General features: G+C 45.5%; 2 protein-coding genes and 1 long non-coding RNA gene across 4 annotated transcripts in view; 2 read left to right on the top strand and 1 right to left on the bottom strand.

The window, feature by feature from the left end:
- Positions 1-24,517, top strand: part of LOC139023449 (uncharacterized) — a 763,591-nt gene that overhangs the window by 18,410 nt on the left and 720,664 nt on the right. The window lies entirely within an intron of this gene.
- Positions 2,139-4,595, top strand: LOC111957024 (alanine aminotransferase 2). The gene is made up of 7 exons (XM_023977738.2): positions 2,139-2,392; positions 2,537-2,616; positions 2,749-2,885; positions 3,266-3,440; positions 3,693-3,848; positions 4,038-4,150; positions 4,349-4,595. The coding sequence occupies exons 1-7, from the start codon at positions 2,155-2,157 to the stop codon at positions 4,437-4,439; spliced, it is 990 nt and encodes a 329-aa protein (XP_023833506.2). The 5' UTR covers positions 2,139-2,154; the 3' UTR covers positions 4,440-4,595.
- dhx30 (DEAH (Asp-Glu-Ala-His) box helicase 30) lies at positions 4,526-15,557 on the bottom strand. 2 transcript variants are annotated; one of them, XM_023977559.2, is made up of 20 exons: positions 15,362-15,557; positions 14,984-15,111; positions 14,319-14,429; positions 14,000-14,169; positions 13,765-13,882; positions 13,469-13,618; positions 13,088-13,240; positions 12,505-12,975; positions 11,682-12,065; positions 10,920-10,995; positions 10,694-10,798; positions 9,823-9,998; positions 9,358-9,564; positions 9,166-9,247; positions 8,818-9,011; positions 8,411-8,570; positions 8,049-8,206; positions 7,846-7,946; positions 5,739-5,878; positions 4,526-5,475 (listed from the first exon to the last, which is right to left on the bottom strand). In XM_023977559.2, the coding sequence occupies exons 1-20, from the start codon at positions 15,528-15,530 to the stop codon at positions 5,213-5,215; spliced, it is 3,516 nt and encodes a 1,171-aa protein (XP_023833327.1). In that variant the 5' UTR covers positions 15,531-15,557; the 3' UTR covers positions 4,526-5,212. The 2 variants fall into 2 exon arrangements, with proteins under 2 accessions (XP_023833327.1, XP_023833328.1); XM_023977560.2 differs by having other exon boundaries at positions 13,765-13,873.

The raw sequence follows: 24,517 nt of genomic DNA, 5'->3' as shown, positions 1-24,517 counted from the left end.
CATTCTCTCTGCTACCGCTCGGCAAGCGGTACCAGAGCGCCAAGTCTAGGTCCAAGAAGCTTTAAAACAGCATCTACCCCCAAGCAATAAGACTCCTGAACATCTAGTCAAATGGCTACCCAGACTATTTGCAGTGTCCCCCCCCACCCCCCCTTTACACCACTGCTACTCTCTGTTGTCATCTATGCATAGTCACTTTAATAACTCTACATACATGTACATACTACCTCAAATAACCAGTGCCCCCGCACATTGACTCTGTATCGGTAGCCCCTGTATATAGTCTTGCTATTGTTATTTCAGTGCTGCTCTTTAATTACTTGTTACTTTTATCTCTTATTCTTATCTGTATTTTTTGAAACGGCATTGTTGGTTAGGGGCTTGTAAGTAAGCATTTCACTGTAAGGTGAAATAAGCATTTCACTGTTGTATTCGGCGCATGTGACTAATGAAATTTGATTTGATACCAATTGTGCAACTATTGAATGCCACAGTGTACCTGAACATTGTTGCTGACAAAACCCAATGGTGCATGTTTGGGATGAGATGGAACGGGCTATTCGCAACATGAATGTACCGCCGTCCAATCTATAGAATCCATAACCAAACAATTCAGGCTGTTCTGGAGGCAAAGGGGGGTCTGACTTGGTACTAGATGGGTGTATCTAATAAACTGGCCATTGAGTGTATTTTAATTTTAATTTAAATCATATTTTTAACCTGTGTTTGTAACAATTACCTAAGACAATGGCAACTTTGTTTTTGTAGTCAACTTTGTTCTGAGACAGATAAACATCTTGATTCTAAGTTTAGATCGTCTGTGTATAAAGTGATGCGCAAGGGCAAAAAAGCATCTGACAACGCACTTAGTTGTTCTACTAGTGGTTTGAGGCAGTCAGTCGGTAAATAACGAGGGTCTTCCAGTGCAACTTTAGTAACAATGGTTTTAGGAAACAGCTCGGATATTTTATAATGCTCCTACGAAGGTTCTAAAGATGAACTTAGCCTTACGCGTTGGGAAACCGGACCCTGATCTGATGTTAGTGACCTTGATTCTCAAGTCACATGTAGGCCTATTATTTCAGACATAGAATAGCTAGATATATGTTGACTTGTGCATGCAGTTCATTGCATATTCACGTAAAACACAATATAGTATACAGCTAATATATATACATGGACTTACACTGCAGTATGTCATCTGTTTGTGATAGGGAGGGAGGAAGCCCTGTAAGGATGTGATAGATGTCAGCTGGGGAGACAAACACAGAGGAGGGGTCCAACCCTTGACCTTCGTCCGACAGGTAATGTCCTCCTGACATTCGACCTTTGTTTCTGTCTGAGTGTCCACTGATAACCCTGCCTGTCTAAATATGCTGTATTTGTTAGCTGTTTCGCTTTAAACCTGTGTGTGTATGTGTCTGTATGTGTGTGTGCAAGGTTCTTGCAGCCTGCCTCTACCCTCAGTTGGTCCACAGTTACAAACTGCCAGAGGACGTTAGACAGAGGGTCCAAAGCCTGCTGGGAGCATGTGATGGGGGGAGTGTAGGTAGGGTGGACTGCAATTGGGTCTACGGGGGGCGATCATGACTGTCAGTATATGCTACAAGCATTAACTGTGAAATCTTAGGGTTAAGTTTAGGCATTAACTCTGACTTTTTAATGTTAGGCATTAACTCTGAATGGTTAAGATTAGGATAGGCTTAAAACAAAAATTTGGCACCAGGGGCAGTTGCTCACAGCCTTCACCTTAGCAAAACGAAAACTACTTGAAGGCAACAGTGCTCACTGTTGCCTCTACTGGCCGATTTACACAACATCTCCCGACATCCTCAGACATGGATGGACGTCGAATACTGACTTGTATCACGGGTGACCTGGCTGGTATATGTGATGTGTGTTTACCTGTGTTTGTTCTTCTTCTCAATCTTATCAGGCTCATACACACCCACTGGTGGTATCTCTTATATACAGTGCAGTGTGTCTAACTTCATCTCTCGCCGAGATGGTGGTGTACCATCGTCCCCCGAGAATATCTTCATGACCTCTGGCTCTCAAAGGTCAATAATGGTGAGAATCATCTTCACCACCATCATCATCATGTCTCTCATTCATCTTTCACTCTCTATCTTCTGTTTTTAGCAAGTGTTGAAGATGCTGGCTGACTTCCACAATCAGGCCTCACTTCCGACAGGTGTGCTGACCGCTGTGCCCACCTACTCTTCCTTCAAAATGATGTTGCAAACGCTCGGTGCAGCCGTTGTTCCCTACTACCTAGATGAGGAGCAGGGTTGGGCAATGGAGGTGGAGGAGCTACGCAGAGCACTACAGGCCTCTAAGGGTGTCTGCAACACAGTTGCCCTGTATGTCATCAACCCGGGGAATCCTACAGGTAACGAGTTGTTCCGGTTCCATGATGGTCGATACAGTAGTACCCCACTATTTGTCCCTATGAAGAATGTAAAGTAAACCTTTTTGCAGGCCAAGTTACCCCAGCAGTATTTATGGATAGTCTCATTTGTTTTGTTGTTGCTAGGTCATGTTCAGAGCAGGAAGTGTATTGAAGAGGTGATCCGATTCGCTGCTGAGGAGAGGCTCTTCCTCATGGCTGATGAGGTGATTTCCTGTCTGTACTTTCTCCTGGCAAATTGCTTATTTTCAATCACAAATATTTCACTTCTCTTTGACTATGTAGTGAGTTGTTGTTCTGTCTTCCACGTACCCCTCGCTGTTTCATTCGATCCACAGGTGTATCAGGAAAGTTTGTTCGGGGAGGGCAGTGAGTTTGTCTCCTATAAGAAGGTTCTATCTGAGATGGGGCCTCCTCTCTCTCACACAGTGGAGCTGGCCTCTTTCCACTCAGCATCCAAAGGCTTCATGGGAGAGTGAGTACTGTACAGCAGCACTGTCTGTCTATGGCAAWTGATTAACAGATTCACACATCCTGTAGCCTACTGTACTCTACAATGATCTGGCTCGTATTACCCCATTAGCTATGTAACTACTTAATTAAGTCATTAGCTACTAGCCCACTACTTCTTTAGAATGGTCAAATTCCTTCAGCATGAGCGTTAGAGCAAACATGGATTAGTGCCATCTTAGACAATGTATGAGCTGCCAACACAAACTCAATAGTGACAAAATAAAATAGCTGGCAGTTCCCTAAGAGATCCACTTCAGGCTTCCTATGGTGTAAAAGCCTGTACTGAAACCAGCAGGCCAGTGTTTGACCACTACTCTGTATGTGTCTCTTCTCCCTGCACAGGTGTGGGCTACGCGGGGGGTACGTGGAGCTGGTGAACCTTGACCCCGCCGTCATGAGGTACGCCTACACCATCTTCTCCACTGACATCTGTGCCCCTGTGACTGGTCAGCTAGCCCTGGAGCTCATGGCTAACCCTCCCAGGCCAGGGGACCCCTCATACCCGGTCTACGCCCAGGTGAGACCCATCAAAATAGATCACCAACTACAGTATGACGTTAGGCTTAATAGATTGCATATGCCATGTAACATTTAGTCATAAGTAGTTTAATGATAGTGCGCTGCAATCATTGATGTCTCTAAAATAAGAAATAGTTCATCAAAATCAAACAACTTTATTCCTTTCCCTATTCACAACGGCACCTCAGTGTCCCATACAATATGCTCTCCCCCTGTACTTCTTTTCCATCTTCTCTCCCATCTCCACCAGGAGACCCAGGCTATCCAGGCCATGCTGGTCCATAACATGAACTGGGTCCCAGAGGTTCTGAACAATATCCCAGGGATCAGCTGTCAGCCGATGATGGGAGGAGCTTTCGTATTCCCCAGGCTGTATCTACCCCAAGCAGCCATCGAGAAGGCCAAGGTTAGTCATGGGGCAAATAGTACACTGTATGGTTAGGTAGAGCACTAGAATGACTACTGTTGTTTGTCATATGGGCATTTCAAGAGACATTCACTTTTTGGAGGAAAAACGTGATTCAACATCTGATTAATTCTAGATACTCTGGAGTTAATGATTTGATCTCTTATATTTCTGCGTTTTCCATTGCAGGTGGTGGGGATGCAGCCTGACCTGTGGTACTGTAAACGGTTACTAGAGGAGGCAGGAGTGTGTGTGCGACCGGGGTGTGAGTATGGACAGACGGAAGGCACTCACCACATCAGGTACAATCCTCTCTCTGTCTCTCTGGCAACAGCTTCTGGACATAGAAATGTCACCATAAAACATCACACTCCAGTAGTCAATGGCTCCATATCCAGTACTCATCCTATGCAAATGAACAGGGCAGCATAGCATTAGCCTCATCATTCTATTTAAATGGTTAYACTTCCCCACTGATTTGTTCTCATCTCTCTCTGCAGACTGTGTGTCATGACCCCAGTGGAGACCATGGAAGAGGTACTGAAACGCCTGAAGAACTTCCACCTGCACTTCCTCAAGGAGTTCTCCTGAWAACTGGCTTCACCTTACAGTCCAATGATGAATAATACATTTAACTTCAGACACAATCACAGTACAGAGAAGAAAATTGCAACCAGTAACATTGTTTAACATCTTTATCATTCAACAGACCATAATTAAATAAAAAAAATAATGGTTAACAATACATTCACGTGAAAACAATTATGCAATCATTATTGTGTCATCTTGACACCGTCTCGCTGTCATCTTGACACTGTCTCGCTGTAGTGAACAGGTCACTAGACACTCATTAACAGTCAGATTCATTCAACTTCTGCTTTTCAAAAAGCAAATATACTTGAGTCCATAATCTAGTCAAACAAATGGATTTCTTCCCATATAGAAAGTAACCACAGTAGTATTTACAGTGACCCATTTACTGTACCATGAGTTCACTCCTATTTAAATGGGGCTCTTGAAATATAGTTTAAGAGTCAAACCTTCAGATCATTATGTATTTTCCTGAACTCCATTGTAAACTCAGTGTTACCATTCATCTATATTTCCAAACATTTTCTCATTATATCTCAGGTGAGGTGATAGAGGACATTTAGAATGGGTAGTGAACTATGGATAGTATTGTACAGTTAACCGATATTACATGTCTACATGTCAGATTTGTCAGCAGACCGTGCCCCGAGCATTTTGCTTTGGTACTTTTTTCCTGACCAGAAATATGGACTCTTGCTACAGCCAGAGTTTTTTCAGGTCACAAAACAGTACTCCACAGTGCTTTGACATTCCTTTATTTCAATGCGAGTGAATCAGTCTACCTCAGAGTCACTGTGGCCACCATTTGGCTGGGGGTCTGTATTGGACTCAGTATTGTTCAGCAGCTCCACCAATAGCGAGATGAGCTTGCCATCCTGTGTGATGTAATTGGCTGAGCTGTGTGGGCGGAGGTTGCGGTACAGCATGGTCTGGATGGAGGAGCGTAGCTCCCACAGCAGCTCCCATGTCTGGACAGACAGCTCACAGCGTACCAGAGACCGCCCCGGGAACGCCACCTCCACRCGGTCACCATTCACTGAGAGAGGCAGGAGAGCATTAAAGAGAGGAAACAAGGAAATATTCCTTTTCCACTATTTGACTGGCTTCTAACATTAACAATTCCACTCTCAATAGTCATTGGTATCGATAAAGCTACTGAGGCCCTCAACGACATCAAATTGATCAGAAATCTGTAGCATCAGCGCAAGTCTACGTGCAGTAGTTGGTGAATGGTGATATCTCTACAGTACCAACAGTTTAATGCCACTCTGGGATTCATAAAGTGGTAATGAATTATACCTCTCTCAGTGATGTCACAGTCGGTGAGCAGCAGTAGGGCGAGGGGGTGGGCTGCTGAGGAGTCTCTGATGAAGACGTTACCGTTGGACTTGATCGCACTGAAGAAGGTCAGCCAGCGACTGGGGAACTTCTCCTCTCCCCTGGAATAAGACAAGAATGGGTTGTTAATAAGCACACACACCATAAAATATAGGCGAATATATGAGAACAGGGGCCTCCCGGGTGGCGCAGTGGTCTAGGGCACTGCATCGCAGCGCYAGCTGCGCCACCAGAGTCCCTGGGTTCGCGCCCAGGCTCTGTCGCAGCCGGCCGCGACCGGGAGGTCCGTGGGGCGACGCACAATTGGCCTAGCGTCGTCCGGGTTAGGGAGGGTTTGGCCGGTAGGGATATCCTTGTCTCATCGCGCTCCAGCGACTCCTGTGGCGGGCCGGGCGCAGTGCGCGCTAACCGAGGGGGCCAGGTGCACGGTGTTTCCTCCGACACATTGGTGCGGCTGGCTTCCGGTTGAGGCCGCGCTGTGTTAAAGCAGTGCGGCTTGGTTGGGTTGTGCTTCGGAGGACGCATGGCTTTCGACCTTCGTCTCTCCCGAGCCCGTACGGGAGTTGTAGCGATGAGCAAGATAGTAATTACTAGCGATTGGATACCACGAAAATTGGGGAGAAAAGGGGTAAAAAAAAATATATATATAAAAAATAAGTAAAATAGAGAACACACACACTATATATACACAAAAGTATGTGGACACCCTTCAAATTAGTGGATTCGGCTATTTCAGCCACACCCGTTGCTGACAGGGGTATAAAATTGAGCACACAGCCATGCAATTGGCAGTAGAATGGCATTGGCACTGTGATAGGATGGCACCTTTACAAGGAGCAACAACGGCTCAGCTGCAATGCGGTAGGCCACACAAGCTAACAGAACCGTACTGCCGAGTGATGAAGCGCGTAAAAATGGTCTGTCCTCGTTGGGAGCTTCATGAAATGGGTTTCCATGGCCGAGCAGCCGCACACAAGGCTAAGATCACTATGAGCAATGCCATGCGTCGGCTGGAGTGGTGTAAAGCTCGCCACCATTGGACACGCGTTCTCTGGAGTAATGAATCACGCTTCAGCATCTGGCAGTCCGACGGACGACTCTGGGTTTGGCGGATGCCAGGAGAACGCTACCTACCCGAATGCATAGTGCCAACTGTAAAGTTTGGTGGAGGACGAATAATGGTCTGGCASTGTTTTCATGGTTCGGGCTCGGCCTCTTAGTTCCAGTGAATGGAAATCTTAACGCTACAGCATACAATGGCGATTCTGTGAATCCAACTTTGTGGCAACAGTTTGGGGAAGGCCCTTTCTTGTTTTAGCATGACAATGCCCCTGTGCACAAAGCAAGCTCCATACAGAAATGGTGTGTCGAGATCGGTGTGGAAGAACTTGACTGGCCTGCACAGAGCCCTGACCTCAACCCCAATTAACACCTTTTGGGATGAATTGGAACACCGACTGCGAGCCAGGCCTAATCACAAAACATCAGTGCTGATCTCACTAATGGTCTTGAGGCTGAATGGAAGCAAATCCCCACAGAAATGTTCCAACATCTAGTGGAGAGCCTTCCCAGAAGAGTGGAGGCTGTTATAGCAGCAAAGGGTGGACCAACTCCATATTAATGCCTATGATTTTGGAATGAGATGTTCGACGAGCAGGTGTCCACATACCTTTGGTCAKGTAGTGTACGTGCCCACACACAGATCAATCACATCGTAACACACACACACTAAGAGCCAATTTATGCTTGACCCGAAAATGTGGTAGGAGACTCCATATGGAGGGTGTGATGCAGAGGCCAAAATGAGCTCCGTACTGCATCACCGTGTGCCACTCAAATGTTGTAACAATGCAGAGGGCTCCGTATAGCTCCGCATTAATATGTTTGGTTGACGGTAGGTGACGGCGGGAGGTCCTGTATAAACACAAACTCACTTCCTTCGCAACAGCTCTGCTCCACAAAGCACAAGAATTATGAATGCCCTGACTTCTGCAGAGGCCGTAACACCGTAAATGTTACACGGCCAATGCAGACGTCAGATTGACCATGCAGCGCTTAACACACACACCTGTTGACCGAGGAGCGGTGCATGAGCACTGGGCCACTCTGCGTACGGAAGGACAGGCTGTTGGGGCGGAAGCGACCTTTGGTCACTGCTCCCCTTTTCACCTGAGGCACAGAAACATAACAAGTGAGTCAGGATGCTGAGTGCATAGCTTAAGCTATAGGAACCTGCAGACAGGCATTCCTCTGTTTGATTTAGCTGTGTACCTGTATGAGGTTGGGGTAGAGACCGGCCAGCAGCACAGCCTTGACCAGCTCGTCCTGGTGGCTGTGTTGGTTGTAGAGGGAGGAGGATCTCTGGCAGTCAGCTGAGCGCTCCACCAGCCCAGCCTCAAGGAGGTTCTCACTGAACTGGGAGGTCAGACCTGGAACACACAAGACATCAATGATGAATACAAACGTATGAAAATATATGGAATATGAATATCTATGGGAGACACTCAACAACCTGGGTCAGCCCAATAACTGACTGAACCAATGACGAGGGCACTGAGTTTTACCTGGTCAGGTCACAATGTAAGGAAAAACCCTATAGCCAGGAGTTTACCCAATGTCTCTGTCTCTCTCACCATTGATGAAGCGCAGGCCGGCTCCAGACAGTGTGTATCTGTTCAAGTAGTCCTGTCTGGTCTCTCTGTCCCCCTCTTGCTGAACACTCCTCCAGCCCAACACAGCTCGACTGAACACCAGGTAATCACTGTAGCTTGAACCTCCCAGGTCTTCCTTAGCCTGGAGGGAAGGAAGTAGAAAGTGAGAGGGAGAGAGATGGAGGGGAAGAAAAGATTTAGATAAAATGTGACAAATCAATCAAATAATGTAATTCAAAATAAAAGACTGAGTTAGTTCATAAATAACAGGTAAATGTTGAAATGATCAGCAGACATTTACACTGCAATAGAAATGTGAACTTTGCAAGTTGTTATGGAAGTAAAATTAAACAATGACTGCCCAGGTGGACGTGGAGTCAGTGTCTGACCTTAGAGACCAGGGCTCTGTTCTGCATGCTGTTGTGGAAAGGGTCTCTGGTGAGACAGGCTGTGACTGACAGCAGGGGCAGGACACAGCGGAACAGAGCAGCAAGCACCAGCACCTTCCCCAGGCGCGGGTCACAGGACAGACAGGCTACTCTCTCCCCCAGGGGAGTCAGGGCCTCTGTCTTGTCCAGAACACCTAGGGAGAGGTAGGGGAGAGGAGTACTAAGAACAAAACACCAGTAAAAACACACTAATACTTCGCCCGTTGAATGATTTGCTAAATCCCAACTGAAACAGTCTGGATGCAAATGTTTTTCATCATGTGAAGACAGATCATTAGAGAGTCTCACCAATGTCTTGCAGGTTGCAAACAGCATCGGTCACAGCCTCTCGCTCTGGGCTGTCCAACACCTGCGATAGGAAATCCACTGCCTGGAGAGACCCACCAAGGGAATGTCAATATGTGACTACATGCAGAAACCTCACAATTACATTGACTGGCCCTTACACCCCTACATCGTTCCTCTGTCAAATCACTTCACCTTGCAGTGGGGGCTGTGGATCTTGGCCTGTACCACCAGGCTCTCCAGAGGGGTGCGTAGGATCTCAGGCACAGGGAAGGTCGTCATTGAGTCCAGGCGTTGCCGTGGGAACAGGTGGTAGGCATGTCCGGGCCGGCATCGCCCCGCCCTCCCTCTACGCTGAGTGACATTGGAGCGCGAGATCCAGACTGTGTCTAGACATGACACCTGGGGACCAGCAAGACAGAGGTTTTCAAAACCACACTAGTATATTGTAGTCAATCACCAGTTGGATTTGCGAACACTAGCTTGGCGGCTCCTGTAAGTACTAGGAATGTTTTCCATACACAATTTCAAAAAATTGGGAACAGGGATTTTATTGGAGAGCATTATTGTCCTCTATTGAGGTGCTTTAAGATGCCGTTTCTGCATTAATGGTTATATTATCTATTCACTGTGACAGTGCCAGAAGTGACCGTCACCTACCTTGGTCCGTGTGTCGTAGTTCTGCTCCTTCTGAGAGCCCGCGTTTACTACGTGAACGATGTCGTCGATGGTGATAGAGGTCTCAGCGATGTTGGTGGCCAGGACGATCTTCCTCCGGCCCTCAGGGGGTCGCTGGAACACGGCCTGCTGGTCACCCACCGACATGCTTGAGTGTACTGGACAGACAGAGAGGAGGGGGTCACTGATATAAGAATATTTTGAATATAAATACACAACGCAGAGTTTGAGAGGATGCGAGGACGAGAGTACTAAAATAAATATAGTACTAATGGTTAATAGGGAATTGTAAATAGGAGTTGGGTCTCATTTCAACAGCGGTTTAGAATCTCTGGAATGTCACTCCTGAACTCAGAGCTAACGTGTACCATGTCCTCTACATTGAGTCGGGGGCAGGATACTTGTTATTTGGCCAAGTTGTACTGCAAGGACTTCTGATTGGTCAACCCCAGGCTAGGGTGGGGGGGGTTAAATGGCATCCTGTTCCTTCGTTCAGTGGGGAAAAGCTGAGGACAGGGGAGACTGAACATCTACCTCCCAGCATTACATCTTGATTTATCCTCTCTGAATAAACCTATTTTTCTCCCCCTGATTTGCTTTGGAGTTTGTTATTGTAAAATAACATAAATTGCTAACACTGACATACTTGAGTGTACTGGACAGAGGAGGAGCAGAGACATTACTTTATTATAATCCAGTCATAAGACCGTTCCTTGTGCACTGCATTTTAATTTGGTTCAGAATTCTTTCCTTACTATGTCACATTGTGATCTGACCAGGAATAATACAGGTAGCATGTTGTGAACGGGCAGCAGGACAGAAACCAAAGACAGACCCCTTATCCAGTCCTTACATGGTAGGATCATTCGAGAGCCAGACTGGAGGGTTGGTTTCTCCTCGAGTCTCTTCTGGACAGCCTTAATGTCCTGCCAACCTGGTAGGAAACACAGCACTGCACCTGTAAGAGAAATCATCAATGAATGAATCAACCATCAGTCAGATCGGACCTTAGCTGAACAGACATGGAGAGACAAGGGGAACAAAGAGTAAAACTAGGGGGGTGTTGAACCGTAGGTTACCTGGCTCTCCCTGTCTGTGGATGTGCTCTATCACATTAGCTACTAAGTCCAGGTCTGGCGTGGCATCATCCTTCTCCTAAAAAACATAGAAACAGTCAATTTATGAACACAAACATATACACTACCATTCAAAAGTTTGGAGTCACTTAGAAATGTCCTTGTTTTTGAAAGAAAAGCAACTTTTTTGTCCATTAAAATAACATCGAATTGATCAGAAATACAGTGTAGACATTGTTAATGTTGTAAATGACTATTGTAGTTGGAAACGGCAGATTTTTTATGGAATATCTACATAGGCCCATTATCAGCAACCATCACGCCTGTGTTCCAATGGCACGTTGTGTTAGCTAATCCAAGTTTATTGTTTTAAGTCTAATTGATCATTAGATAACCCTTTAGCAGGGTTATCTAATGATCAATTAGCCTTTTATAATAATAAACTTGGATTAGCTAACACAACATGCCATTGGAACACAGGAGTGATGGTTGCTGATAATGGGCCTCTGCACACCTATGTAGATATTCCATAAAAAATCAGCCATTTCCAGCTACAATAGTCATTTACAACATTAACAATGTCTACACTGTATTTCTGATCAATTTGATGTTATTTTAATGGACAAAAAACAAGGACATTTCTAAGTGACCCCAAACTCTGAACGGTAGTGCACATATGAAAGAAAACAGGCAGGAATGTACATGCGCCGTCAATTATTGAAAAACTACTAACGTCTACCCCTCAGCAGTTAGCACCTTACTCACCCGTCCCTGCAGGTCTGTCCTCGCCGGGGGTGGCGGTGGTCTCCCCATCTCCCTAAGGACCTCCTCCAGGTACAGATCCCTGACAGGGTGCATGAACCCGGGAACACTGACAATGGGGCAGCCCCCGAAGTACTGGGCCAGCCTCTGGTTATCCCCTGTGGCGCTCATCAGCACAACGCGGAGGTTGGGGTTGTCCCTTAGGGCGGGTCGCAGCAGGGCCAGCAGCAGGTCCGTATTGACGTCCCTCTCGTGGACCTCGTCCACCACCACATGGCTAACCCCCCTCAGGGAGGCGTTACCCTGCAGCTTCCTCAGTAACACCCCCACCGTCAGGAAGAGAAGGGCCCCACCGCTGTGCTCCGGGGGACGGCTCTCCAGACGCACCTGGGAGGGAGGGGGGGGGGTAATGGGAGAGTGAGTGACAGCGAGAATGTCCAATGAACGAGAAGTTGACCTACAGTAGAGGGAGTGACAGCTCAAATGTTAGTAGGGCCGGAACGATACCAGTATCGCAAAAAAAAAAACTTTGCATAAACACGAAGCAGACCGAACTCTTTGGTCTTTTAAAATCTTGCTGTGCTACAGCTTGGAAAATAAATACATGTGACTGAATGACAACATAATGATGTGTTTCCAACATAAGGGCCATTTTCCTAAAGAGGTTAAATCCAATTCATGTTTTGTTTCCTTGCCAGGATACTAACAAGTATTGCAATACTGGTATTGTACCGGCCCTAATGGTTAGTTAGTGTAATGGTGATAAGTGATTCTGGTGACAACAGCATTTGATCTAATTATAAACAGCATGCTCCCTGTAACTCACCTGATACCCTACAGAGCGTTTGAGGGCGGGGCCCATCTCGTGGGCAACACGGTGAGCCACTGACACAGCGCTAATCCTCCGAGGCTGGGTGACCAAGATGTTACACTCCGCCCCCTCCCCACCCCGCACACGCCCCTCCAGGAGAAAGCGCGGGATACGCGTTGTCTTGCCACATCCCGTCTCCCCAGCAACCACAATGACCCTGGAGGATTCCACCGCTGACACAACGCGTTCCCGGTGGGCGTCGACCGGGAGCTCCACCCCCAGGCCAGGCCCTGCCCTCTCCCACTCCTCCTGTAGGTCGGCGCTCAGCTGCTCGGCCTCCTGGGTAGAGATGGGCCGGTATGGCCTGCCTGTGATGGCATCTGTGACGAGTTCCTCTTCCTCCTCTTCATCCTGCTGGTTCAACCTTTGCTGGCTTCTCTCCTCCTCTTCCTCCCACAGCTTCTGCATCTCTGTCGCCACTGGATACTGGACAGTTCAAGACATGAGCACAAACACAGAGGCTATGAAGTMAATTCCTGGCCAATGCCGTTAGCTACACAGCCTGATTTTCCAGTGGTGATGATGCAGGATAACCAACCTGTGTGAGGTATTCTCTGGTGCTATGCTCCAAGTACTCGGGTATCTCCAGATGACAGGGCTGTCTGTCTCTCTGCCCCGCCTCACGCATCTCCTCCTTGTGGTACTTAGCATGGGTCAGAGGTTGGTTGTCTTCATCTAGCAGATCCATTTGCTGGAGAGTGTATAGACAAAGTTGAGCATCAAACAGAACAAAATGGATGCAATAAGACACCTATTTTTGATTTCCTTTGCAAAATATGTTTTAACATAAACGTTCTCTTCCATGCCTTAATGAACACAACCCTGGTATGGGAATGCATGTTGGAAAACAGAATCTAACAGACATATTATAAACAAATGCATGAGTAATTCTCTGTGCTCTTTCATCTGTGGTCCTCACCTTCAGTTTGAGACAGGCCAGTGCAGCAGCTCTCCTCTCTGCCTCCACTCTGCGAAGAGCCGAGGCCACAAACGTAATCTCCTCTGGCCATCGCATGGTCAGCTCACATCTCTTCATCTTACCGCCCACCGTCTTGTACTGTACCAGCTCCTGTAGAGGAGAACAGGAAAGGGAATGACAGTTCAGAGATGAGTGACTTAGCTTTAGACAGGTTGTATGATAGCTTATAACAAGTGTTATGACAGGCTGTATTATGGCACATGTTGGACCTATAGGAGACAGAGACAGTTACTGACCCTGAATCTGTTGGAGGACGTGGCCACCTGGATGACCCTGGTCAGCAGAGCTTTAGGATTTACGAACATGGAAAGAGCCTGGGAGAGCTCAGAATTCTCCTCAGGTGCCCTGTAAACACTGACATGTTCAGCACAATAAACCAAACAATCAACTAAAAAGAGAATCGGGTCCCCTGCAAAATCAGCAAAGTATAAGCCATAATACATTGGTAATGAGTAGGATCCATAGTAACACCTTGATTGAATGCGAGCTTCCAAGGATCCATTCTGGAGGTCTGGTCTAGGCACATGGACATCTGTCCACCGACACTCCTCCAGGTCCTCTAAGGCTGACAGTGGTGGCCCTTGCGTTCGTCCCACACTCCTCCTGGCCACCTGATTGTCTGGACCCAGCACACCCATCTCCTGGAGAGATGAGGGAGAGAAAGAAGTGAGAAAAGACAGAAGGAACAGATGGGGTGGGCTAGACACTGACGAAAGCAATGCACAATACTCCTGGTACAAAGTGAGACAGGTCCTGCTGTAATTATTTAAGGGCAGGGCTTTTCTCTTACCCTCAGCTTGTGACAGGCAGCAGCTGCAGCGTATCGTTCAGCATCAATCTTCTTGCGAGCAAAGCCCTCCATCTCCATCTTGCTGGGCCAGAGGAGTGTAACAGTTGCTCTCTGAAAACAGACACGTATAGCAACAGTGAAACAATTCTTAGACAATGGACTTTGTTTGGGAAGAGGCATCATCTGTCAAACAAGATGTGTTGCAATCATAGGCGGCTGGTGGCACCTTAATTGTGGAGGACGGGCTCATGGTAACAGCTGGAACGGTATCAATCACATCAAACACTTAAAAATATATATTTACATTTCTGGAATTCTGGATCCACACGGAGCCCCTTTATTTAACTAGGCAAGTCAGTTAAGAACAAATTCTTATTTACAATGACGGCCTACACCGGCCAAACCCGGACAACACTGGGCCGGGTTTGGCAACACTGTGCAACACCCTATGGGACTCCCAATCACGGCCGGTTGTGATACAGCCTGGATTCGAACCAGGGTGTATGTAGTGGCGCCTTTAGCACTGAGACGCAGTGCCTTAGACCGCTGCGCCACTCAGGATTTCCATGTTCCATTCACTCCMTTCCAGCCATTATTATGAGCCGTCCTCCCCTCACCAGCCTCCTGTGGTTGCAATAGTCCACCTAGTGCCTTGTCTCTCTAACCTTGAGACCCTCATCCTCTGTGCAGTGGTACTGGATGTGTTGGGAGAGGTCAGACACCCCAAGCGACCGGGATATGGTGGTAAACAGCAGGTTTTTCGGTTCAGGGAACTCTTTCAGCAGCTCACTACCTGATATGAATGATGAAAGACGGAGGTCAATTACTCAGCTAGCTATCTTGATAACTTAGCAAGATATCATTGTCATACAACTTGAAATAGAGACATGTAGATAACTAAGTTAGCTAATGACAATGTAAGCAACTTTTCGGTCAGTTAGTTAGCCAGCTAGCTTTTAATGACGATTACTCCTGAACGCATGTCTCAAGGTGCTTTGCTCCGGCACCGGAGTCAACTCAATTCAACAGCATTTCTCACTCACCCCGTCTTGTCTGGCCCGCTGACGCTGCAGTGTCCTGATAGCTCTTGGCTTTTGTCTTGTACCACCGGACCCGATTGTAATTTTGTCCAATTGTGTTCCCTGTATCCAAAGATTTCCCAAGGTTACACAACGCTCTGAGTCGCACGAGTACTGAACCGGGCAGCGCCATGTTTAAAATACAAATGCCGGCTGCTTCGCACTTCCTTAGTGACAACACGAAATAGGTAATGACACGTGCATACACTGCCACCATCTGGCGTGGAGTGGAAAGGTACCACTCCACAATACGTTACTGCTGTAAAGTGGCATTTTACAAACAAAAAATGATCATTAAGAAAGTACAGTTATTTTCTATTCATTCATTAACTCATTCATTTATTTATTTGATCAGAACTTAGAAGACCCCCTTAAAACTACTTGTCTATAATAGGCCATCACAATTGCCCATAAGGCAATGCCAATGGGCCTTAAATGACCATTGTCTTAAATGCCCACATGGCAATTATTATTACAGTTAGAACATTACTGTATGATGCCAATCAGTCTTCAATGGAATGCCACCTGTCAGAAACTGATAAGCAGCTGGAGAGTGGATGGTCTCATCCCAGCCAGGGGTGGCAGGTAGCCTATTGGTTAGCACATTGGGCCAGTAACCGAAAGGTTGCTAGATTGAATTCCTGAGCTGCCAAGGTAAAAATCTGTCATTCTGACCCTGAACAAGGCAGTTCCTAGGCAACCCACTGTTCCTAGGCCATCATTATAAATAATAATTTGTTCTTAACTGACTTGCCTAGTTAAATAAAGGTTAAATATAAATAAAAAGGCCTGGTGATTAGAGGTTGTTGTGGGTATGGTCTAATGGTCTAATAATATACCCTTGACTGATGGAACTGACTCTTGTTTTGGTAGTAGAAGTCACTGCACGTGATTAAGCATTATAAGTATATTTTTAAACTGTTCATTCAAAAAGATGTAACAGAAAATGTAACAGAATCCGCGAGCTGACAATGTAAAAATCTGTCGTTCTGCCCCTGAACAAGGCAGTTCCTAGGCCGTCATTGAAAATAATAATTTAAATAAAGGTAAAATAAAAATACACATTTAAAAAAAWAATAATAATAATAAAAAAAAAGAGTAACCGACATGTTAGAATCGTATGTGATTTATAAAACATGGATTTTTAGCTCATAAGATACGGAAGAGTGGAGTGTCTCAGTACCTAAGCAAAATCAATTTGTGTGATGCTCTTTTTGAAAGGCCACTTACTGCCAGTCTATATTGTAGTCTCAGGCTGTGGCGTCATGTTTGGGGGGAGGGGGAGCAAACTGAAATGGTCCACCCACACAGACAGTGTGGTGAAGAAGGCGCAACAGCGCCTCTTCAAAGAAATTTGGCTAGTCACCTAAAACCCACAAACTGAAGAAATTTGTCTAATCACCTAAAACCCACAAACTTTTACAGATGCACAATTGAGAGCAACCTGTCGGGCTTTATCACCGCCTGGTACGGCAACTGCACCGCCCACAACCACAGGGCTTTCCAGAGGGTGGTGCGGTCTGCACAACGTGTCACCGGGGGCAAACTACCTGCTCTACAGGACACCTACAGGATCCGATGTCACAGGAAGGCCAACATGGACACACTGGCTCTACCCACAGCCAGTGGCATGTCGTTAGTAAAGATTGAAAAAAAGTAAGAGGCCTAGACAGCTGCCCTGGGGAATTCCTGATTATACCTGGATTATGTTGGAGAGGCTTCCATTAAAGAACACATTTTGTGTTCTGTTAGACAGCTAACTCTTTATCCACAATATAACAGGGGGAGTAAAGCCATAGCCCATATGTTTTTCCAGCAGCAGACTATGAACGATTTTAAAAGCCACACTGAAGTCTAACAAAACCGCCCCCACAATCTTTTTATCATCAATTGCTCCCAGCCATTCATCAGTCATCTCTGTCAGAGACAAAGATGGTCGCCTTGCTTCGCATTCTTAGGAAACTATGCAGTATTTAGTTTTTTTAATCTATTATTACACTGTTACCCCAGGAAATCTTAAGTCTTATTACATACAGCCGGGAAGAACTATTGGATATAAGAGCAATGTCAACTTAGCAACATTACGACCAGGAATACGACTTTCCCGAAGCGGATCCTCTGTTTGGACCACCACCCAGGACAATGGATTGGATCCCAGTAGGCGACCCAAAACAACGGCGCCGCAGAAGGGGCAGACGGAGCGGTCTTCTGGTCAGGCTCCGTAGACGGGCACATCGCTCACCCCTCCCGAGTATACTACTCACCAATGTCCAGTCTCTTGACAACAAGGTAGACACAATTCGAGCATGGATTGCCTTCCAGAGAGACATCAGAGATTGTAACATTCTCTGTTTCACGGAAACATGGCTCACTCGGGATACGTTATCAGAGTCAGTACAGCCACCCGGTTTCTTCACGCATCGCTCCGACAGAAACAAACATCTCTATGGTAAGAAGAAGGGCGGAGGTGTATGCCTTATGATTAACGAGTTGTGGTGTGATCATAACAACATACAGGAACTCAAGTCCTTTTGTTCACCTAACCTAGAATTCCTTACAATCAAATGCCGACYGCATTATCTACCAAGAGAATTCTCTTCGATTGTAATCACAGCCATGGATATATCCCCCCCAAGCAGACACCTCGATAGCCCTGAAATAACTTCATTGGACTATGTAAACTGGAATCCACAAATCCTGAGGCTGCATTTATTGTAGCTGGGGATTTTAACAAGGCTAATCTGAAAACAAGGCTCCCTAAATTTTATCAGCATATCGAATGCGCGACCCGTGAGTAGAACATTTAAACATGTTAACCCACGCAAGGCTGCTGGCCCAGACGGCATCCCTAGCCGCGTCCTCAGAGCATGCGCAGACCAGCTGGCTGGTGTGTTTACGGACATATTCAATCAATCCTTATCCCAGTCTGCTGTTCCCACATGCTTCAAGAGGGCCACCATTGTTCCTGTTCCCAAGAAAGCTAAGGTATCTGAGCTAAACGACTATCGCCCCATAGCACTCACTTCCGTCATCATGAAGTGCTTTGAGAGACTAGTCAAGGATCATATCACCTCCACCCTACCTGACACCCTAGACCCACTCCAATTTGCTTACCGCCCCAATAGGTCCACTGACGACACAATTGCAATCACACTGCACACTGCCCTAACCCATCTGGAAAGAGGAATACCTATGTAAGAATGCTGTTCATTGACTACAGCTCAGCATCTAACACCACAGTACCCTCCAAACTCGTCATTAAGCTCGAGACCCTGGGTTTTGACCCTGCCCTGTGCAACTGGGTCCCGGACTTTCTGACGGGCCACCCCCAGGTGGTGAGGGTAGGAAACAACATCTCCACCCCACTGATCCTCAACACTGGGGCCCCACAAGGGTGCATTCTCAGCCCTCTCCTGTACTCCCTGTTCACCCATGACTGTGTGGCCATGCACGCCTCCAACTCAATCATCAAGTTTGCAGACGACACTACAGTGGTAGGCTTGATTACCAACAACGAGACGGCCTACAGGGAGGAGGTGAGGGCCCTCGGAGTGTGGTGTCAGGAAAATAACCTCGCACTCAACGTCAACAAAACAAAGGAGATGATCGTGGACTTCAAGAAACAGCAGAGGGAGCACCCCCCTATCCACATCGACGGGACAGTAGTGGAGAAGGTGGAAAGTTTCAAGTTCCCTAGCGTACACATCACAGACAAACTGAAATGGTCCACCCACACAGACAGCGTGGTGAAGAAGGCGCAACAGTGCCTCTTCAACCTCAGGAGGCTAAAGAAATTTGTCTTGTCACCAAAAAACACACAAACCTTTACAGATGCACAATTGAGAGCATCCTGTCGGGCTGTATCACCGCCTGGTACGGTAACTGCTCCGCCCACAACGGTAAGGCTCTCCAGAGGGTAGTGAAGTCTGCACAACGCATCACCGAGGGCAAACTACCTGCCCTCCAGGACACCTACACCCCCCAATGTCACAGGAAGGCCAAAAAGATCATCAAGAACAACAACCACCCGAGCCACTGCCTGTTCACCCCGCTATCATCCAGAAGGCGAGGTCAGTACAGGCGCATCAAAGCTGGGACCAAGAGACTGAAAAACAGCTTCTATCTCAAGGCCATCAGACTGTTAAACAGCCATCACTAACATTGAGTGGCTGCTGCCAACATACTGACTCAAATCTCTAGCCACTTTAATAATCAAAAATTTGATGTAATAAATGTATCACTAGTCACTTTAAACAATGCCACTTTATATAATGTTTACATACCCTACATTACTCATCTTATATGTATATACTGTACTCTATACCATCTACTGCATCTTGCCTATGCCGTTCGGCCATCGGTCATCCATATATTTATATGTACATATTCTTATTCATTCCTTTACACTTGTGTGTAGAAGGTAGTTGTTGTGAAATTGTTAGATTACTTGTTAGATATTACTGCATGGTCAGAACTAGAAGCACAAGCATTTTGCTACACTCACATTAACATCTGCTAACCATGTGTATATGTGACCAATAAAATTGATTTGATTTGGATTTGAAGTGCTGTACTTATCAGAGGTCAGGATAAGACCCAGATGCAGACAGCTAGAATCACAGACATTTATTGACCAACCAGAGGGCAGCCAAAAGACAGGTCAAGGGCAGGCAGAGGTCTGTAATCCAGGGCAGAGTCAGTAAGGTACAGAACGGCAGGCAGGCTCAGGGTCAGGGCAGGCAGAGGTTCGTAATCGGGTCTGAGTCAGGCAGGTACAGAACAGGAGGCAGCTTCGGGGGCACGGCAGGAAAAATGGTCAGAACCCGGGGAATCTAGGAAACTTGAGAAAACAGGAAGACGGGAAAGCATGCCGGTAAGACCTGACAAGATGAACTGGCAACAGACAGAACACAGGTATAAATGCACAGGGGATAATGGGGAAGATGGGTGACACCTGGAGGGGGGTGGAGACAAGCACAAAGACRGGGTAAACCGATCAGGGTGTGACAGTACTTGTAGAACGTCATTCCCAATGAGTGTGCTGAAAGTCTGTTGTCAATTTGTTTAATGTAAAATAGCATTGTATATGGTCAAACATAATTTTTTCCAAAAGTTTTCTAAGGGTTGGTAACAGGATGATTGGTCAGCTATTTCAAATCAAATCAAACTTTATTTGCCACATGCGCCGAATACAACAAGTGTAGACTACCGTGAATTGCTTACTTACAAGCCCTTAACCAACAGTGCAGTTCAATAAGAAGAAAATATTTACCAAGTAGGCTAAAATAAAAAGTAATAATAAAAAGTAACACAATAAGAATAACGAGGCAATATACAGGGGGCACCGGTACCAAGTCAGCGTGCAGGCTAGTTGAGGTTATATGTACATGTAGGTGGGGGCGAAGTGACTATTMATAGGTAACAAACAAACAGCGAGTAGCAGCAGTGTACAAAAGGTAGGGGGGTCAATGTTAATTGTCCGGTGGCGATTTTTATGTATTGTTCAGCGCCTTACTGTCAGATGCCGAGAAGTTGCCATACCAGGCGGTGATGCAACAGGAATGCTCTCAATGGTGCAGCTGTAGAACCTTTTGAGGTTCCAAATCATCTTAACTCCTGGACTCCTCCACGCATTTCAAGGCTGCGTTGAGATAATGACTTATCAATGACCCAAGACGAGCTCAGCTAATCCCTACCATTGTGTCGCCAAATCTTTTCAGTCTCCTGAGGGGGAATATGTTTTGTCGTGCCCTCTTCACGACTGTCTTGGTATGTTTGGACCATGTTAGTTCGTTGGTGATGTGGACACCAAGGAACTTGAAACTCTCGACCCGCTCCACTACAGCCCCGTCGATGTTAATGGGGGCCTGTTCGGCGTGCCTTTTCCTGTAGTCCATGATCAGCTCCTATTTGAGCCAGTAAAGGGCTTTACTATTTTTGGGTAGCGGAATGACTTTTGCTTCCCTCCAGGCCTGAGGTCACACACTTTCTAGTAAGCTTAGATTGAAGATATGGCAAATAGGAGTGGCATTATTGTCTGCTATTATCCTCAGTAATTTTCCATCTAAGTTATCAGACCCCGGTGGCTTGTCATTGTTGATAGACAACAATCATTTCCCCACAACTTCCACACTTACTTTATGGAATTCAAAATTACAGTGYTTGTCTTTCATAATTTGGTCAGTTACACTTGGATGTGTAGTGTCGACATTTGTTGCTAGCATGTCATGCCTAAGTTTGCTAATCTTGCCAATGTAGTTGACATTATTATTGGGTTTTGTGATGAATGAGCCATCTGATTCAATGAATGATGGAGCCGAGTTAGCCTTTTTGCCCAAAATGTAATCTAAGGTGCTCATAAGCTTTTTAGTATCATTCTTAATATAATTTATAGTATAGTTTCTTCTTCTGGTTATTCAGTTTAGTCACATGATTTCTCAATTTGCAGTACGTTTGACAGACAGACTTATTTGCAATACCTTTTGTCTCATCCCTCTCAACCACACATATTTTCAATTCCTCATCAATCCAAGGGGATTTAACCATTTTTACAGCCAGTTTCTTAATGGGTGTATGCTTTTAGTAACTGGAATAAGCAATTTCCTAAATGTGTCAAGTGCAGCGTCTGGTTGCTCCTCATTACACACCACAAACCAGCAAATATTATTTACATCAACATAAAATTCCCTACAAAACTTATTGTATGACCTCTTACTAGTATTAGGCTGGGTATTAGGCCCAGCCTTTGGAACTTTGGTTTTCCTAGATATGGCTACTATATTGTGATCACTACATCCAATGAATTTGGATACTGCTTTAAAGCAAATTTCTATATCATTAGTAAAATTTTTATCAATACATGTTAATGATTTAATTCCTGTGCTGTTTGTAACTACCCTGGTAGGTTGACTGATAACCTGAACCAGGTTGCAGGCACTGGTTRGAGTTTGAAGCTTTTTCTTGAATGGGAAGCTTGATGAAAGACAGTCAATATTCAAATCACCAAGAAAATATACCTCTGTTGATATCACATGTATACATACTGACCGTTAGCACTTTGTGGTCTATAGCAGCTTCCCACAATAATGGGCTTTAGGTGAGGCAGATTAACCTATGCCATATTACTACAATTGTATTTAACATGAGATATTCTCTAAGCTTTACAGGAATGTAGTTCTAAATATAGACCGCAATGCCCATTGGCATTTCTGTCTTTTCTGTAAATATTATAACCATGTATTGCTACAACTGTATCATCAAAGGTATTATCTAAGTGAGTTTCAGAAATAGTCAGAATAAGAATGTCATCTGTTACTAGCAAGTTATTGACTTCATGAASCTTGTTTCTTAGGCTACATATATTAATGTGGGCTATTTTTAGCACTTTCTGGGATACTTGATTGTTTTTATTGCTTTACTGGGAAGCTTATCAGAAGTATACATGGTCATGTTATTTATATTTGAGCTGATTGTGCAGGGTGAGCTGCACCCAGTGAACTTCCTACTAGGGCACACCACCYCAGGGCCAACAGTAGAACTCTGGTTCATATGCACATTATTACTGCATACAATAACTGTAGGATCAACAGATGCATTCAGGGCAGTTAGGGGGACATTGTCAATTAAGTTACTTACATTGTGACTGCCAATGCTCCAGCATTATGACAACTCAGCGACACAATGGTAGGGATTAGCTGAGCTGGTCTTGGGTCATTGATAAGTCATTATCTCAACGCAGCCTTGAAATGCGTGGAGGAGTCCAGGAGTTAAGATGATTTGGATGGACTACGTCATTCCTGTAGACCATCTTCTGTTTCCAAAAGCTGTCGAAGTTATCCATAAAAGTAATTCCAATAGAGCTACAGKAATCTTTTAGCCAGGTGTGTATTGTCAGTAACCTGCTGGATATTTCACACCTGCAGCCCAGTGATGGTATAGAACCTGAAATAACTGGCAGCTTTTTGGAATCCTTCAGTGCTAAAACCAGTTATTTAAAATCAATTTTCAGAAGTTCCGAGCTAGCCCTCCTGATACCATTTGACCCCACATGGACCACAACAGCATCAGCTCCCGGCATCTGTCRTAGAATGATCAGAAGCAGCCTTGCAATGCCCTGTACTCGTGCTCCAGGATAGCACAGGGTTTTTGCCTCGGCAACCAAGAYGTTTCTTACAATAGAACTGCCGATGACAACAGCATGTTACTGTTTACAGCCATGTTTGGGTTTGCCACTTATTCTTCAGTTTCTCTTGAGTTGTTCTTCCCCACCTGCGGACTTAGGCTCATCCCGGATAACTGGGTCATGACAGCTGCACACTGCATTACGTGAGTCCAGCATGCAACATGCCATTAAATTGGCTGTAGGATTTATATAAAATATAGTAACATACTAGGCATCCGAGAAGTAAACCGGAACAGATTGAACACCCATATATATCCTGGTGGTATATGAAACCCTTCCAAAGACTGTTTCCATATTGTTCTCCYAATGAACACTCTTACATACCCACCAATCTCAAGGCCACAGCATAAGAAACACTTACACTGATACTCTTTCTGTACCTCAGCCAGGATGTGGCACTGTAAGACTATGGGCTCGCACGTCAAAGGGGGAAAAGCAACAAGACAGTTAGCTACACTGAACAAAAATATAAACATAACATCCAACAATTTCAAAGATTTTATATAAGGAAATCAGTCCATTGAAATAAATTCATTAGGTCCTAATCTATGGTTTTCACATGACTGGGAATATAGTTATGCATCTGTTGGTCACAGATACCTTTAAAAAAAAGGTAGGGTCCTGGATCAAGAAACCAGTCAGTATCTGGTGTTACTATTACTATATGAATGCTCTGGATCATCTTGTACAACAGCGTGTTCCAGTTCCTGCCAATATCCAGCAACTTTGTACCGCCATTGAAGAGGAGTGGGACAATATTCCACAGTCCACAGTCAATAGACTGATCATGCGAAGGAGATGTGTCGCATGCAGCTGAATAAGTAATGGCAGACAGTGTTAACATAAGAGACACAAGTGATCATATACAAATGTAAGCAAAGTTTGAAATTGTTTTAGTCAAACATTCTAGATGTTATCTCAACTATTAACAATGTACA

This window comes from Salvelinus sp. IW2-2015, linkage group LG32 (assembly GCF_002910315.2).
Source record: "Salvelinus sp. IW2-2015 linkage group LG32, ASM291031v2, whole genome shotgun sequence".
Taxonomy (NCBI): domain Eukaryota; kingdom Metazoa; phylum Chordata; class Actinopteri; order Salmoniformes; family Salmonidae; genus Salvelinus; species Salvelinus sp. IW2-2015.
The sequence above is the reverse complement of the archived record's forward strand: the minus strand, read 5'-3'. Positions and strand labels throughout refer to the sequence as shown.

Bases quoted from the DNA above. Each gene is read 5' to 3' on its own strand.
- LOC111957024 (XM_023977738.2), top strand. From the start codon at position 2,155: ATGCTGGCTGACTTCCACAATCAGGCCTCACTTCCGACAGGTGTGCTG. The intron at 2,886-3,265 runs GTGAGTACTGTA...CTCCCTGCACAG, and splicing joins TCCAAAGGCTTCATGGGAGA to GTGTGGGCTACGCGGGGGGT. The intron at 3,441-3,692 runs GTGAGACCCATC...CATCTCCACCAG, and splicing joins CATACCCGGTCTACGCCCAG to GAGACCCAGGCTATCCAGGC.